At 48.2% G+C, this 17,711-nt stretch overlaps 1 protein-coding gene across 2 annotated transcripts in view; it reads right to left on the bottom strand.

The window, feature by feature from the left end:
• PCCB (propionyl-CoA carboxylase subunit beta) overlaps window positions 1-17,711 on the bottom strand; it is a 1,121,578-nt gene that overhangs the window by 350,971 nt on the left and 752,896 nt on the right. For both annotated transcript variants that reach the window (XM_069618020.1, XM_069618019.1), the window contains exon 12: window positions 9,088-9,188. In XM_069618020.1, coding sequence (XP_069474121.1) covers window positions 9,088-9,188 — 101 coding nt within the window. The remainder of the gene's footprint in view (window positions 1-9,087; window positions 9,189-17,711) is intronic.

Below are 17,711 nucleotides of genomic sequence, written 5' to 3' on the forward strand. Positions count from 1 at the left end.
CCCCCCAGCTCTTGACCTCTTATGTGTGCACTCACCCCTGCACTTGCCACTTTTACCTACTGTTTTATTTATCTAATTTATTTTTTACTGTTGATTCTATATGTATCGCACTGCCCCCTACCCCACCACCCTGCACTTTCCCTATCCCACCTCCCCTGCAACTGCGCGATCTTAATGTCACCTGGCCTAGTAAGATCGTTGTCTGTCTTCCCTCTGTTCCCCCTCCCTTGCCTCGTCGCGCTTTGAAACACTTGTGTATAGGCATGTTATAAATGCCATATCATATCATAGGGACAAAATGGTCTGTGAGACCGCCGCTTAGAATTGCGTTATTGTGGCACTGCCACTCCCTCAGTGTCACATCACTTGATTTGATAGGCAGATATAGACCCGCCAGTCGGTGTGCCGCAGATGCTCGTATAGCAGACTGACTGCAGCAGAACTAACATTCACATCCCTTGTTGCTGCCAGTCACAGAAGTTGCTCGGACCCCCCAGAGTCCTGCCACCCAGAAGAATGAGGGAATCACTGTACCATGTCATGCTATGCTATTGAGTCTTCTATAGCACTGCTGCTGTTTATACGGTTTCTTGGAGCTTATGGCTCTGCAATAGGCGGGGTAACCGACTAACATTGGAACATATGTAGCAGATCAAGGTTGCTGTTGCAACGTTGACATGTGCAGAGCTGAAAAGATAGGGCACTCTGTGTTGTGCAGGTGTTAGATATTTTGTGAGTTGTCTGGAGCAGCGGTTTATGCATGCTCCGGGCTGCTAATGTAAATCGTTGGTGTGATTATCTGTCGTATGTCAGTGTGGTGTTTAAGGAGTGTGAACCACCATTAGAATGTAAAACCTAATGCTTTTGTCATATCTCGGTGGGTTTTTGGACAGTAAATTGCACATTTTGGAGCCCATTTTCCCAAAAATGTCCCCCCCTTGGGTGTTGTGGCCTCACGCGCTGCGCGTGCTCGCTCAAAAATTCGCCCAGGGAAATGTACGCCCCACCAGCTTTCAAACTCACCAGCCGCCACTGCTCTTGTGTATGGTGGAGTGTCCCATGTATGGGCAATGATCTCCCCTCCCCCACTCAGCTCTCTATGGTGGGGTCATGGTGTGCTGGGGACCTACCCCCGGCAAAGCAGAAGACAGGACCAGGCATCTCCTCATTACTCCGGTAGTGCCACGGGGGGGTGGGTGGGTGGGTCAGGGGGCCACCCGGTCCGCCCCCGTTGATTTAGGTCTGTGAGGGGTCCGGGGAGGGGAGCACGAGGGTGCAGTCTGCCGCCGGCCGCTGTCTTCTGGGTAGAGACTGCAAGACCGTGTTGGAGTTGGAGTGGCGAGCCCCCCTCACCGTCCCCCTGCTGGATGTGGTGCTCCGGCTAACGGCCAAATTTACTGTCCGTGTTTAAATGGTGGGCACCCCCCTGCCCCCACTTACTGTCGCCTTGTTGAGGGTGGTGCTCCGGTTTCACCCAGGCCAGCCCCGTCCTTGTTCAGTGCCGCTTGGACTACCCGAGCACCCGCAGCATTCGCCGGGTGTCACCAGGGGGCGTGGGGCATCGCACAGAGCCCCCCAGGTCCCTCCTGGTACAGCCGATGGTGGGGGGCCTCGCCCGCTGAGTCCCGCCGCGGGCCCGCTCCACTGTTGGCGCAGCCTGATCCAGGCGACTGCGATCGTCTCGGTGTGAGGGTGCGGGGCAGCTGCACCGACGAGGGCCGCTCGGTTGGAGTGCTCCGGCGAGGTCTGCTTATGTATCCTCCGGATGGGCTGGCTGAATGGAGGTGCCGACACCAAGGGAGACTGCCGGGGAGGGCAAAAGTCTGCGTCGGGACTGCTAGGGCACCGTCAGGGTAAGAGCGGGGTCCGGGAGCTCAGGAGTCGCAATGCACTTAGGTGGCAGCCATCTTGGAACTCCCACCTTCTCCTCTTTGATAGACCCTTCCAGCGCCTCATCAACTTCCTTCCCATGCTGTTCCTTCTCTCCCTTCTCTGACTTGCTTGCCTCCCACCTCTGCCTCCCCCCTGGCTATCTTGCCCTCTCCTCCCTTCTTTTCTGCCCCCCTCGACCCCCAGGCTCCTTCTACACCTCTGCAGGGCGTACCTCTGATTTTTACCCTTCCCCGGAAGTCTTTCAAGGTCGGCAACCTTCTCCATCTTGCCACTCTCAACTCGCTCAGCTGTCAAACACTCCTCTGACATCTGCTGCCTCCGGGAAGAACTCAACCTCGATGTCCTTGTTCTCAACGAGACATGGTTCACAGATAACTCTGTCACAAGTTTTGACACTCTCCTCCCGGAGGGCTACAAGATCCTCTCTGCACCCAGACTCAACCGTCCCAGTGGGGGTGTAGCCCTGATGTTCCCGGAGTGGATTCCTGCCTCTGTGATTCTTATGCAGGCCTACTCATCCTTCGAATGCCTTGTTTGCAGGCTCTCGCTCTCTCCTGGCCACTCTCTCACCATTACTACTATCTTTCGGCCACCTGGTCAGACTACTTCTTTCTTCTCCGAGTGGGCTGACCTCTCCTCCTCCCTCCTGGCCTCGACCACTCAACTCCTTCTCCTTGGAGACCTCAAAGACCACCTGGATGCTTCCTGTCCCTCCTCTGGACTCTTTCGCGACCTCTGCGACTCTCTCTCCCTTTCTATTCTTCCCTCTGGCCCGACTCACTATGCAGGGCACACTCTGGATGTTCTCATCTCCTCGGCTCTCCCCCTCTGTAACCCTTTCACCAACCCTCCCACCTGGAGCGATCACTTTCTCCTTTCCTCCCATTTCTCCCTCTCTACCCCAAAGGTCACACCAGCTATAGCACTGCCACCTACCTTCTCGGTCATCCGGCCCATGAAGCTTGAGTTAGTTGAGGCATCCGTTGCCACCTTCTCCCCCCATCCTCCACCTCTGGCTGAGTCCCATCATGACAATGCCCTTTCCAAGTTCCACTCTGCCATCTCCGATACTCTTGATGTTCTTGCCCCTGTCATGAGGATCCGCTTGAAACCCAAAGCCAAGTGCAACTCTTGATACGACTCTGACTTTGTCACCCTTAAACGCAAGTGTAGGGTGGTTGAGAGGAAATGGCAGGCATCTTGTTCATCCTCTGACAAACTGGCCTGCCGCCTGCTCCAAAGGCAATACCGGCTCTCTGTCCGCACTAAGAAGAGAGCCCACATTCAAGCACGCGTCTCTGCGGCATCTAACAACTCGACCGAAATCTTTAAAATCTGCAAGGAGGTGGCCAATCCTGCTGCAGTCTCTACTTCCCCTGTCCCCTCCCATGCCCCTGGCTTCTCATTTCATCTCTAAAACCCAGGACATTCTGTCCGCCCTCTCGTTATCTCCTCCTCCTCCTCCAGCGTCTCTTTCTGCTACCTCTGGCCCCCCTGCAGCCGCCTCTCCTCCTTCTTTCTCTTCCTTTCCTCTGTTCTCTCCTGACGAGATTACTAGACAAGTCAAATCTATTAAACTCTCGTCAAAAAAGGTTCTTCCCTGTTTGTCCAAAACCATTAAGGACCATATTGACACCCATGCCTGACTTCTGCAACCACTCCTTCGCCACGGCAGCCTTCCCCTCACCTCTAAAGCACTTTCTGTGCACCCTCTTCTCAAGAAACCCACAGGTGACCCCTCCTGCCCGGCTAACTATCACCCGATCTCTATCACTCCTTTCCTGGGCAAACTCCTAGAAAAGCTTGCCATCTCCCAGCTTAACTCCCACACTGATTCTGTTGGTTGACTCCATGACCATCAGTCTGGCTTGAGAGCAGATAGAAGCACGGAAGCTACTCTTCTGAACATCCGCGATGACATGCTCTCTAACCTTGATTCCAATCTCCCCTCTGTCCTCATCCTACTCCATCTCTCTTCTGCCTTTGATACGGTCAACCATGCCATCCTGCTCAACCGACTGTGATAACCTGAGTATCACTGATCAGGCCCTGGCCTGGCTGGACTCTTTCCTCTCCAACTGACCCTCCCAGGTCCAACTTGGGTCCTTCCTTTCCTCTATATCACTCTCCACTTGTGGTGTTCCCCAGGGGTCTAACCTTTCTCCCTAGCTTTTCAAACAATACCTGGCACCCCTCACCCACCGCATTGCTACTCTCTGCTCCAACTTGCAGTGCTATGACAATACTTAGCTTGTTTTCAGGCTCCCCTCTGCCGCCTCTTCCCCCCTCCCTTGCTCATCTTCGACTCTGCGCAATCCAGGAGTGATGTGCCGCCAACAACCTCTGCCTTAATGCCAGTTAGACAGAGATCCTCATCGGCACTCCTACACCTTCCTTTCTTGTCACTCTCTGACTGACCTCCCTTGGCCCTCTTCCTGCTCCTACCTGTGGGGCTAAGAACCTCGGGGTCATCTTCGACTCCACGCTTTCCTTTTCTCCACACCTCTCCGACGTCTCTAAGAAGTCAAACTACCAACTGCACCTCCTCAGGGGTATTCTTCCTTTCTTCTCCTTCCCACAGAAGCTCACCATCTCCAGAGCTTTGGTTCTCTCTAGGCTGTACTACTGCAACATCCTCTTTCTAAATCTGCCTGCTACCACTCTCCGCCCTCTGCAACTCATCCAGAACAGGACTACAAGACTTGTCCTTGGCCTCAAGCCCAGGGATTGTATCTAACCAGCCCTCAAATATCTACATTAGCTCCCAGTGGCTGCAAGGATTAAGTTCAAGACCCACTGCATTGTCCATTCTGGGGCCTGGGTCCGCAATACCTTCAACTCTCCCTTCGGAAATACCTTCCAACTCGAGCTCTATGCTCCTCCACCTCCAACTCCCTCAGGGTCAGTCGCTTCTCCAAGTGATGAGTTTGGTGGTTGATCTCTTTTTTCGGCTAGGGCCTCCCTCTGGAACAGCCTCCCTGCCTCTCTAAAACTTGGAGAACCATCTTCGGTTCTGCAAGCACCTCAAGACCTTCCTCTTTGCTTCGGTCTTTGCTCTTCCTCTCCCCTGCTGATCTCTGTGTTTTCTGCACAGGGTACCTGGCTACCCTCTGAATTCGGGCCCAGATCCCTGTCCACCCAGCTGCATACCCTCACTGCCCCCTGGCAACCCTTTGCACTTGGACCTGTATCTGCAACCTTACAGTCCCCTTACCCGCACTTATTAGACACCCGTTGTCTTCACTTAATTCTTGCAATTGCTGCTTGTTGGTTGCACTACCCGTTGTTTTTATCACATGTTCAGCACTTCCCACTCCTCCCCTGCCCCTTGCACTTTCCACCTTCCCGCTCCCCTGCACTTGCGCATTCCAAATGTCACTGGGCCTAGTAAGATCGTTGTTTTGTCCTCCCATGTACCCCTCCCTTGCCTCGTTGCGCATTGAAACACTTGTGTATGGGCCCGATATAAATAAAATATATCACCTCCTGAGAACCTAAAGAATGACAGGAATGGGGGGGGGGGCGGAAGCGTAGTGGAGAGGGAAGGTCCAGTCCACCAGAATCACATCCCCCAATGCACCGTTCACTGGGAATTCCCTTGAGCAAAACTGTTTGCACTTCCTATTAGACTCGTGGCAGACAGATTCACTATCGGAGTACCCCAAAGAGAGAAGACCTCCTCAAGGACTTCCTACACACTTCCCACTTGTGTGAGACCATGTTCTGCCTGGTCAGAGCATCCGCCAAGGTGTTCTCTGTCCCCGCCAGATGAACTGCGGAGACCAAGATCCAGTTCTCCTGTAATCAGAATCACATCTGCATTGCGCCTCTGTGCAGAGGGGACGGGAGTGTACACCACCTTGCTTGTTCAGGTAGTGCATGGCCACCTTGTTGTCTGTTTGAATTAGGGTATGCTTCCCCTTGAGAGATGGGGCAAAGGCTCTCAGGGCTAACCTGATGGCCCCAACTCCAGCCGGATGACGTGCCACCTGGCTTCTGTCACTGACCAAACACCACTCACCTACAGGTCCTCGCAGTGAGTGCCCCAACCCTTCAGAGACGCATCTGGGACCACTCAGGCCTGAGGCAAGGAGGCCAGAAGGGTTCCCCCGCCATAAGATTACTATGGTTGGCCCACCAGCCGAGGTGGCCGACCACTTGACTGCACACATTGAGAGGATCCAGGTGCACTCCCAGGTACTGATACCACTGGTCCCTTAGGAGCCACTGAAGGGATCTCATGTGCAGTCTGGCCTCTGGCGCTAGTAAAATACCGGAGGCCATGAGACCTAAGAGGCGGAGGAAGGAAGCCGCTGGTAAGGTGGCATGGTTCCAGAAACAAATATACCATATGAGCCATGTTGTCGGCTCTCTCTTTGGGAGGGTAAGCCTTTCCTACCGAGTGTCTAGGACTGCTCTGATGAACTGGAGCCTTTGGACTGGAGTTATTAGCTTTTATGCCAAAAAGCAAATCACCTTCAAAAGGTATGTCCAGTAACCTGTTCTGAACATTTGGAGAGATCCCAGAGGTTTTTAGTTAAGTCAGTCTCATCATGGCTACTGTTGACCCCAATGAATGGTCAACGCAGTCTGCCATGTCCAAGCCCGTCTGCAACGACTGCTTGGCTACCTACTTCCCATCTTCCACCAGCTGTAAATATCCATCACACATTGCACCTTCGGGGATGTACTCAGCCGTATGTACCACAGATTTCAACAAGCCAAAAGAGTATTTTGCAAAAACACAGGCTATATTGGGGGCTTTGAGCACCATGCTGCCAGAAGTAAAAACCTTCTTGGCCATTGCGTCCAACCTTTTTCCTTCCCTGTCCAGGGGCAAATTGGATGTGGATCCCGCAGGTCTGGTAGTAGTTGTGGTAGCTTGCATGACAGGAGAAGGGCATGTAGGGAGAAAAGGAGGATCTCCTCTTGCCGGCCTATACTTCCCTGTGAAATTGGAGTTTACGGGGGGTATCCTGCAGGGATGTTGCCATAAGGAGGTTAAGGGGTCTGCTATAACCGAGTTAAATGGCATATTATGCCCAACTGCAGGACCTTTGTCCAGAAGGTCTGTTAGTTTGTACCCTTGAAGGGGTGCAGCACAAGATTTGAAACCAAGGGTGTCTACCACCCTTTCAAACAGGGCCCTGATGTTTGTCCGAGTATGTATGTAGGGCTGAGCCTGCTGGAGCCCAAGGTCTGGAGATGTAGCCAGGCCACTGGCATCTTGTAACCCCCTGGGCAAGAGCCAACAAATTGGCTTGGTCGAAGAAATCGACACTGCTGATACCAGAAAGGATCAACGTCCTCTTGGTCGTCGGGCTGATCGATGTCGAAGATTGACCGCATGGAGTCAAGCATTCCGACCTTGACAGTGGTAAAAAGGAACCACCGCCGACAGTAGGCGTCAAGGTTTTTCCTGCGGGTGCCGATGGGATGGCTGTCGACGCCGATGGGATGGCAATCTGCACCGAAGAAGGCTTTGATGACAAATGGATGTTGTGAATTGGCCTTATGATGGACAACCAATGGCGTTTTAAGTGTCTTTGTCGGCGTCAAGCCCGAAGGCGTCGATGTAATGGCTAGAGTGGGGTTGGAACGCTGAGCACTGCTTTTGCTGCCAAAGCTTGCTGGTCAGGAGGGGCGGCGGGAGGTGCGCTGCACCTACAGCAGCGTGATTCCTAAACATTTCAAGCATTTCAATCTTGAAACATTCCCACTCTTCCCGAGTGGTCAGCCCAGCCGAGGGTTTACCTCTTTCTGAAAAGCTAGACTCGTGTCGATGATGGTTATGCTGCTGCTTCTTTTGCAAGGAAGACTGAGAAGAATGGCTTTTTGAGTGTGACCGCTTCTTCGTTTTCCGGCGATGCTTTTCCTTCCCCTTTTCGGGGTTGGGCTCCTCCATCTCAGCTCTCGGGAGAGCAGACGAGTGACTGCTTCGGCGATTAGGAGGGCGGTCGACCCAAAGCAAGTTTCGCAGCTCTCTCACATAGGGTTTTGGACTGCCTTTTCAAGCACGATGTACAGGCCTCTGTGTCGTGACTCGCACCCAAGCACTGCAGACAAATGTCATTGGGGTCAGTCACTGACATTTTGGACTGGCAATCAGTGCATCTTTTGAAGGCTGAAATTCAGTGAGTAGACATTGTAGTCGAGGTTTTCTGAAGAAAATTGAATTTTTGTCAAAAACGTTGAGTGAAGACTCAAAGTCGTGACGTGGTATTTATAGGACGCCAGACATCAAGTCAACGATCGTGCACCGAGCAAGACAGATCGATGTCTGAGTCGAGGTCCACTATGCCCCCTGTCAAGAAAAGTTTCTGAGCAGCAGAGTGGGATGAGGATATCTATCAGATGAGGAATCTGCAGGAGAGAAGCAATCCATTTAAAGCTTGTTTATGGGATGGATGCCAATTGATACCTAGGACTGTCAACTAAATTACTGATTACGTAAACCAAGGGTTCCAGTTTCCGCATTCTTTTAGATACTTAATCAAACCTCAAAATGTTGCAGTAAGACATTACATACTCTGTATGCGACTTAACCAATTACAAACGTGTGAGATATTAGGTACCTGGTGTGAAATTCCCCATGCTCGGTTATATAAGTTTTGCAAAACAAAAATAGAAAATATTTGCTGTGCATTTACGAAATTCCCTAAACTGGTAACTATAAAGTGGGATTGAGATACAGTGCTTTTGTCCATAAACTGGATAATTTAGGGCTGATCAGTTTTGGAGCACTTTATTCTCTGGTGAGTCATTGGTTATCACCACTGCAGCATTCTATACCTGTAAAGAGTTTTCAAAAAGGATCCAAGATGTTTTATCATAAATAGGATTTAACATTGTATCTATTAGGAGTGTGGATTGAATGTGTTTATGGATGGTATTTATAACTTGTATTGCTATTTTGTGTATCGTCTGTGTATTGATTGTTTTGTAATAAACCAAAAACACAATAAATACATTAAAAATTTATTGCAAAAACAGTAATTCTAAAAACACACAAAAAAACGAAGTACAACGTCTACAAACCTCTACCCCCCAACCTTAACATACAATATGCAGATTTGTAAAGGGTCATGAAATCATCCATGTCAGTGGAACTGTGCTGCGGCAGACGCTGTGCATCGGTTCAACTGCTAGTCAAAGTTTGGGAACAATAATCCCCCTCCAACATGTTCATCTCACCTTTCGTGTGATCACTGTGATTTTTGGCACTGTGGCTTCTGCAAACGCAAACAGGAGTTTTGCCCCATGTCGTATGATGCCACCATATTCTTGTGATGTACCTAAAAAATAATTTAAAGGATGACCACCAAGTCACTGTGAACGACAAACGGTTTGTGAAACAAAACATTTTGCACATGCATATCAAATATTTGTTAAAAAAAGAGAATGCATGATTTAATTACATCTTCTTCCAGTTTAGCCTTTTGTCTAATGCATTATCAAATAATGCATGAATAATAGGTTGCTCTAGCATTTTTCCATGACCTCACCATAAAAATGTATTTACCTTATCCCAAGGTATTCAAATAAGAACCCACATGGCAAAACTACCCGCCCACTTGATTTGATGCCTACCATTTTAGAAAATGCATAGTAAACACTTGAACTTGCCATTACTACGGGTTGATTTGGTCCAATTGTATCAAATGTATGTCAGACCCAATGAAACTCTGTATTCAGTCTTCATTAAAACCGACTTTCTCTCTCCCAATTTATCAGACTGCCAATGTCCATTTCCAACAATGCACCAATGAAAGCTATATCCTGTTTCCCTCTGTAAAACCAGGGGTAGACTTGGAACCAATAGTGGCCCAGGAAATGTTTTTCAGAGTGGCCCCATATTACACAGTGCGAGCAAACAGAGTGACCAAGCCCAACCCCTTAGGATTTAGCGGTTCTCCTCCCAAACAAAATGGGAAAAATGGCTCCAAATAATTAATTGAATTTGAAAGCATGTGTGCAACATATATGGATGCACGAAGAGTTCAGCATAACAAAAAAGCACAGAACACATTTCTTTAGAGGGAGGAAAAGCAGACAGGAAGCTTTATAAAGAAACTGCTTCAGAGGGATGTGGGCAATGAGGAGAAATAGAAGGAATTGGGTGGGGTCGAGGAGGGTAAGAGGAATGGAAAACCAGTGTTACCACACAAAAAGGGCCAATTACGTAGAGGCCCACTGGGAAATCTCCATGGTTCCCTATCGGCCACTACAACAGACTCTAGACGGAGGTTCCGCCAGTTTCCCACTGCATGTGAATTTCAGCCTCTTGATGCGTTTAGATATACCTGCCCTTGTTCTGTCTCACTGCTGCTTTCTCATCCCTCCAGTACACATATTATCAGTTTTCTCCAGCTCTGGGGTAGAACCCTGTGCTTTGCACTTGTGAACCACTCACTAATCCCACAGGAGGAAGACTGTTCATTGAAGTCACCTCACAGAAGACATAAGACTCACCTACCCTCCAGTCTGAAGGCCATTACGGGTAAACCTCAACACAAATTTGTTCTTATAGGACCCCCGCAAGGAAGCACTGATGTAATCTTTAAAAAAGACAGAAGTTGTTAATTTGTGCAGGATATGATCTTCAGATAGAGAAATTAACAGAGGCAGCACACTGTTCTCTAAATAGCTCTCATTTGTTCATGTATTGGTAGACATGGTTGAACAATTTAAACAAACCTATCGGGAGTGGATCAAGATACAGCGTGATGTTGCCACACTAAATGAATGCCTCAACAGGCACAGGAAGGCTTTTATCGGCGCATCTCTGCAAAGCAGCCTTTTCAGTGGAAAACCCAAGTGTCTTTTTCAAAGTACTCTCAAGCGTCCACTAAGCATAAGGTCAACTGTGAGGCAACTGCGTGGCTAGAGGCTTGCGGGGAGCTAAACATGCCCATGCACAACTGAAGATTTAGTCTATAGGCCATTAAAGCTCGCTATGAGGTTCTTGGAGCGGCCACAGTCCTATTGGGTGGCCCTGAGGCTAGCCAGGGTGGCGAACCACTTAAATATTGAAGTCCCCATGAACACATAGCCATGTGTGCACCAAGAGGAATCCCTTGCTGCCCCGGGATTGCTTCCCGCAGCACTTTCTGATGAAAGTGACACCTTTACATGACGTTAGGAAACAAGCGGGGACCCAGGGTTGACTGCACAGAATGCAGCACATGACAGAGCACCATTTAATAATTGCAGGGAAACAGTATGAAACTGTCCAAAACGGACACCCCACAGTCTAAACCTAGTTATATCTACATATTGGGCCTAGCACCTTAAAGGGAAAATGCTAAATGGTATTTCCTTATTCTCCCCATCACTATAATGCTGGAGAGTGCCGAAGAATGACGTAACATTTGACCCGACTGTATATACAGACAAGGCCTACAGCCCAGAATCAGAAAATGGGAGGCCCTGGTGGTAGAGAGTTCGTTTATGAACTCAACAAACGCGATTTCGTATCAAAATTTCGAAGAACGTTTGGTAACATCCTCGCAGTGAAATGCAAATAGAAAGATTTCCCCAGAGCGCCATCAACTTCTCATATGGTAGTCGGTGCAGAAGGTACTGCAACGCTGAGGCAGGCAGCGTGTATAATTATACACACCTTACTTGGAGAGTGAACCTACACATAGCCCTGCAGAAATGGAGGGAGGAGCTGCTAGACTGGGAGATCTGTGAACATACAAGAACATCTCACTTAGCCTAGGGATATGCCTGGTCCACTTCAAATATATTCACAGATTCTACTACTCCGCTGCCAAATCGCACCCCATTGGCTCCTCTGGATCGCATAAGTGTCTGAGATGTCCAGAGAATAAACCAGGGCTCTTCCACAGAACATGGTCCTGCCACTATGTAATTATCCAATGCCAGGAGGCCCTTATAAACACTAAATGAAATTATTGAAACGGATTTTCCTCTTGAGCCAAAATGTTGCTTACTGCATGTGTTTTCGGCAAACCGTTCATGCAGTTCAACATTTGTTCGCTTTGCTTTGGCACTGGCACCTAGAAAGTTAGCAATAACCTGGCTGAAAAGAAATCCTTGCAAAGGCGCGGACTGCTTGCAGGATATGATGCTATGTAAACACAATAGAAGAAGCTAAAGGCTGAAGCAGGAACCTAGCAGTAGCAGGCCTAGAGATATATGGGAAAAGTTCGGGACATACGTAAGCAAACGTTGTGAAAATGTAGAGCATATGTTATGTTAAAGGTACTTATGTAGCGCACTGTCACCAACGGAATTGGTCCCCAGGCGCTCTGGCAGATCTGTAAACGAGAAGGTGGGATGGGTTAGTAAGGTGAAGAGGGAGTAGGATAGTGAGGAGTGGTGTACAGTTGGCAGCTTCAACTCGGTAGACACTGGTTGCTGAACTTTGGTGCGAGTATTGGATCGGTGTCAGTCCGCTTGTGCGGTTGGTGCAGCTTATGTGTTGTTGCGGGTTGGTGAAGTGCGTGCAGCTTGCTCTGCGAGAGATGGTTGGGTGCGTTTATTTGAGTGAGATAAGTATGCAGAGTTTGAGTTTATATTGGTTAGTGGGTTATATGACATTTAACATGCTAACATTCATAGTTCCGTCAGAGTGTAGTACTTGTCGATCTACACAATTCCGTCCAAGTTTGACACTTGCCATCCTTCACAATAATTATCTAGATATGGGGCAAGATAATGTTCTCTTCTAAGTGTGTCATATGCTAACATTCACAATCCCATCTAGTTCCAACACTGGCTAATGTTCACGATTATGTCCAGGTGTGGCACATGTTAATATTCACAATTCCACCTAAGTGTGGCATGTGCTAATAATCACAATTCCTTCTCAGTGTGGTACATGTGAATATTCACGTTTCCATCTAGGTGTGGCACATGCTGACATTCACGATCCTATCTAGATGCGTAGCTGGCTAATGTTAGGAGCATATGAGCAAACATTGTGAAGATGGAGACTCTCCATCTTCACAATGTTTGCTCATATGCTCCTAACATTAGCCAGCTACGCATCTAGATAGGATCGTGAGAGCATATGAGCAAAGGCAACAGTGAATTAGTTGTGCAGCATGGGCATGCTTAATATGGATTGCCATGTGATTCCACAACGCATGTCCCCGTTTGCGGCAGTCTCCATGCCTCTATTTGTGCAATTGGGCCTAATTTACAATCTGTCATGATTTGTGCATTTGAAAATATGTCGGGTTTCTCTACCCCCCCTACCTCCTCCTTGAGTTTATGTTGTTACATTACGATATATAAAAAATATTGAAGTCAAGGGCGGGGTACGTGGTCATGTTGTTCAGTTAATGCCCGGTCCTGGCAGAACCATGAGTGCTAGAAAACACGCCTGTCATTTGTTTAAAAGCTCTGAAAGCCGATAAAGAGTTTAAGCCTGGAGCGAACTTAAGTACTGTTGGTTTAAAGCATTGCACGTTGGAAGATATTGAAGCTCAGAGTGTAATGGCCTGTTGGCTAACTAGCATAGCAAAGGATGGTTCTGGCATGGATTCTCTCCATTTCCCCAGATGAAGCATAGAGGCTCTTAAAACCCCAAAGTGGTTTGAAACGTTTCTCGCCTATTTAGCATGGCCATGGAAAGAAATCCCAGAGTGAACTAATGTGTCAGAAGCCTGAAAGGCAGCAACTGGACGAAGTGATTTTGAAGCAACGCCCGAACTGAAAATGGACTCCTGCTAAACAAGCGCAAAATCAAGCTAAGGACCAGAGCCAACTTTGGAATCCAAAATACCTGTTGCCAGAAATAAAACGTTTTTCTTAAGCTTTCCATCCAGTAGTCTTTGTAGTCTTTGATTTTGCTGAGCCCGTCACTCCTACATCCTTCCTAAAATACACAAGACAGGCCATGCATTCCCACTCTGCTGAACAATCATAAGCAGTATAAGAAATCTTATGGAATGCTTAGTGTCACAAGAATCATTCCCAGCCTCAGAGGCAGTTTAAGAGTTTGTATGGAGGATTTTGGGGGCCCTATGGCCGCCCCCCCTCTCTCTAGTCTGATGTGGAATCTCCACCCTAACCCAGCCGTCCCTGACCCAGGTTAGTAAATACAGAAAATTGACCACTACTGCTAGTGGTGAGGACAAAAGACAGTGTGCCTTATCTCACTTCACTCCCCCAAGGAATTCCCAACTCTCCCTACACTATCAGCGGGTAAATGTTCTAAAGGGACTTGGGATGGTGCCCAACACATACCCAGTTTGATTCAGGCTCCATCTAGCATGCTTACGCTCAACTCTCCCTTTTATCCCCTATGCTTCTCCTTCCACCAATCTTCTATCCCTTTGATGTTCTCACTCCCCCAGTTCTTGTCTCCACCCTTTGATATTACTACTCCTTCCAATACTCTGATTCCTTCTCTGCACTCCTACTCCCCTCCTTCCGACTACAACTCCCTCCTATGCTCTACTAGTCTCTCATCGCCTCTATTACTCCGTCATCCAAACCACTATTCCTCCCTCCTTTCACCATCCGCTTCACAACCATTCCTCATACTAATCTTTGTAAACACACTGGCCACATAAACACGCAGTCTCACTGCCAAACCACTTCCTCTCCCTAGCTAATACCTTGTCAGCTCCACAAATCACCTCCACAGTCCGCCGCTCCTTCATCCCTCCTGCTGGTCTCTTGGTAGTCCTCCACCTCTGACTTCATCTTAATAACCCTCACTTCCTGCTTACATCCTCCTCTCTCTGCAAGGATTGGAACTCTTTCCATGGCCAATCTGGCATGGTGTTCCCCACCCGGAGAATGTGTGTAAAGTCATAAGTAGAGTAAACCCTGCCCATTTTTTCCACACAGGCTTGCTGCGTAATGGAGATAACTACTTACACCTTCCTGGGCTTTGTTCCCAGACCCTGTTCCGGGTCTTCCCAAGATAATCTCTCAAGGGGACGGTGGGTACTGCTCCCTTTTCAGTCCCTGGCGGTCCTAGGGGCCACTGTGTTGTTGCACAGTCTTGCCCGGTGGCTCTGTGAGGGCCTCTCTCTGCCACATATGGAGGCAGCCTCTCCATGCGTTTCCCCCCCCCGCCCCAATCGCAAAGCATTGTAGCCTCCAGTGCGTGTTTAGATGGTATCTATGCTTACCTTCTTTTTGAAGGCTCTCTCATTTCTGATGCTGATCACTGTAGCACCCTGGCAACAATTCAGATCTCTTCTCCGGTCTGTGGGGTCAATGGGTTTCCTTGCTTTCTGGTTCTGGAGCTTGGAAAGCAACAGAAAGACACGGAAAGTATCTGACATTGGAGACAGGGCTTGGGACAACCATGGTCTGCACACAAACATGTTGGCACAAGGGGGAGGTCGGTGGCAGGAACTGGGACCTTTCCTACAGCCACGCCCTGGGGCTTAGGACTGACTCTGGACTTCTCCCCAAACCTCCGACCTCCACCTGAAACTGGTTGTTAACACCATTTGCTAAGGCCGCAGTACGGACCATGTCACAGGAGCTATACATGCAGTAACATTCTTGTCCCCGACTAATTACACTCCCAGTTTAGATGCCAGTTATGAAACATGTCATCTGGAAACTTCAAAATAGATCATGTCACCTAACTACATGTTCTCAGTACTAGATGACAAGCCTTGAACACTCAACAGGTCAACACCAAGGCCTAGCAGCAAAGCAATCTGACATCAAAAAGAAATCAGACAGTTATCAGCGTAACAAAAAGTTAACAGGATCACACATTGCAACATATTTTACTTTGTCCGACTAATAAGGTACCAATAGCACCAAGACACTGCAACAGGGGATACGTGTATGCACAATATCCAGGAGGAGTAAACTATTGGTACTTAGGAAAGCATGGGTTGGCATTTCAGTCCCAACCTCGACATTCTTTCAGCTCCTGAATCAGCAGAGTCAATCCTTGACAAAGTGCAGACTGAGATTGGTGCCCTGGGAGTTAAAAATATTTAATGAGCTTTTTCTGGCTGCCCTGTTTCGATGGTGTTGGTTTTGAAAGAGAAGCTGGGTTTGTCTTGATTGCTAGCTGGCAATAATGGGAGGCATGCAGGGTTTTGAATTGTTAAGTGAACTATTTACAGGTGGTTAGTGGTGTTGAGTAGAATGTAAACACTCCCCCTACCCAAATGACCTGAATTCACCTACCACCCCCCCTCCTTTTTGTCCATATTTCACTTTCCTTGTTTTCATTTTCCTCACCCTCTCCCCACTACCCGTGTTAATGTTAACGGTATTTGTACCACGTACCGTCACCAACGGAATTGGTCACCAGGCGCTCAGGCGCATCTGCAAACAAGAAGGTGGGGCCCAGGGGGTGTTAATCAGGTGAAGAGGGATAAGGAAAGTGAGAAAAGTGATGTCCTGCTGGCAGCTTCTGTGCGCTGAGCTTTGGTGTGAATATTGGATCAATGTGTGTGCTGTTGGTGTTTGTTTTTTTGTTGCGGTGTGGTGAAGTGCGTGCGGTTTGCCGTGCGAGAGGGTGGTTGTGTGGATTTGTGTGAGAGTTATGTATGCAGAAATTTGAGCTTTTGGGTTAGTGGGTTATAGGTCTCTTAGTCCTTATAATTCTTGTTCTATGTATCCGGTTGTCCTATGGAGTAGGCACATTCTTACTTTTTTCTTTCCTATCCGTCTAATTGTTAGGAGTGATGGCGTGGTAAATTCCCAGCTGTGTTATTTCAGACCTTTGTGTACCAAGTTGAGGCTACCATGTACCGTTACATGGTACCGTGTACCATGTAACGAAGGCTGGCTCCAAGTTTTAACTTCTCGATAAGGAGCTTATTGTCCTATTGTTCCTGCTATTAACCTAAATAAAAATGTGTTGACTGCTATACCTGTTAGGAGTGAGGTGGGATTGAAATCATGAGGAACAAATGAGAAAAACAGATCAATTTCCCTCAATACACAGCAGTGTCAAGGTCAAAGCTCACCGTTTCAACCCTTCTCTGTTCTTGACATATGTTTAAACACCCATAATAGCCCGCTAGCCTAGTATGTCTCGAATAATGTACAGGTTATGACAATGTTAAACCCGTTAGCAGCAACGGCTCTTGCATGGGTGGCAACAATGGCATTTTATCGAATATGTGTGGTAAACTGACTGTAGTATGGGACTGTCAGTTTACCCCAAAGATTTCACCAAGAAGAGTCAGAAACCCTTTCATTTACAACTCTAAAGCAAAGGTTGTCAGGATCATGAAATAACTCAAAATATAAAGTGTTAGGATGTTCATGTCTCAAAAGTGTCAGGATAATAAGATTTTGAAAAGCCAGCCTCCCTTTTACTCCAAAGGAGTCTGCCAAAAGCAAAGGTCAGTCTCATAAAACTTCCAGCACACCATTCCAATAATCCAACTGAAGTTAGGGGGTAAAACAAACTATTCCAAAGGTAATTTCAGTCTTCATAAAAATGAAGGTTCAAATTCAGAAAGTTTACTGGCTCATGAGAATACAGTGATTGAGGGTCAAATTGTTGGAGGCCATCCCGTCCAGAGACCCTGAACTCATAGTGTAGATTTCCCCCAGTCGGGCAACCATGCTCTTTGGCAATCTGATACTTTCGGGGTCTTCCCGCTCGGTGTGTGGTAGGAAGTAGTTGTAACACATTTCCATATGATTGAGAAGAGTAACCCCATTCTTTCCTTTCTGACCCTTTCACTTTGGGTTTACCCTGGGCCATGCTCCTGCCCCTCTAATCCTACACTGTCCTTTCTGCCTCCTGGTATGGTCTTGCAGTCTTGTTCCTCGGCCCGTCTTTCTATTTCCCCCCATTGAAGGTGGTCCTCCAGGACCCCTCTGTCTTTTATATGATAGAC

The sequence above is a fragment of the Ambystoma mexicanum genome, chromosome 10 (genome assembly GCF_040938575.1).
Source record: "Ambystoma mexicanum isolate Mex_15411 chromosome 10, UKY_AmexF1_1, whole genome shotgun sequence".
In the NCBI taxonomy this organism is placed as follows: Eukaryota; Metazoa; Chordata; class Amphibia; order Caudata; family Ambystomatidae; genus Ambystoma; species Ambystoma mexicanum.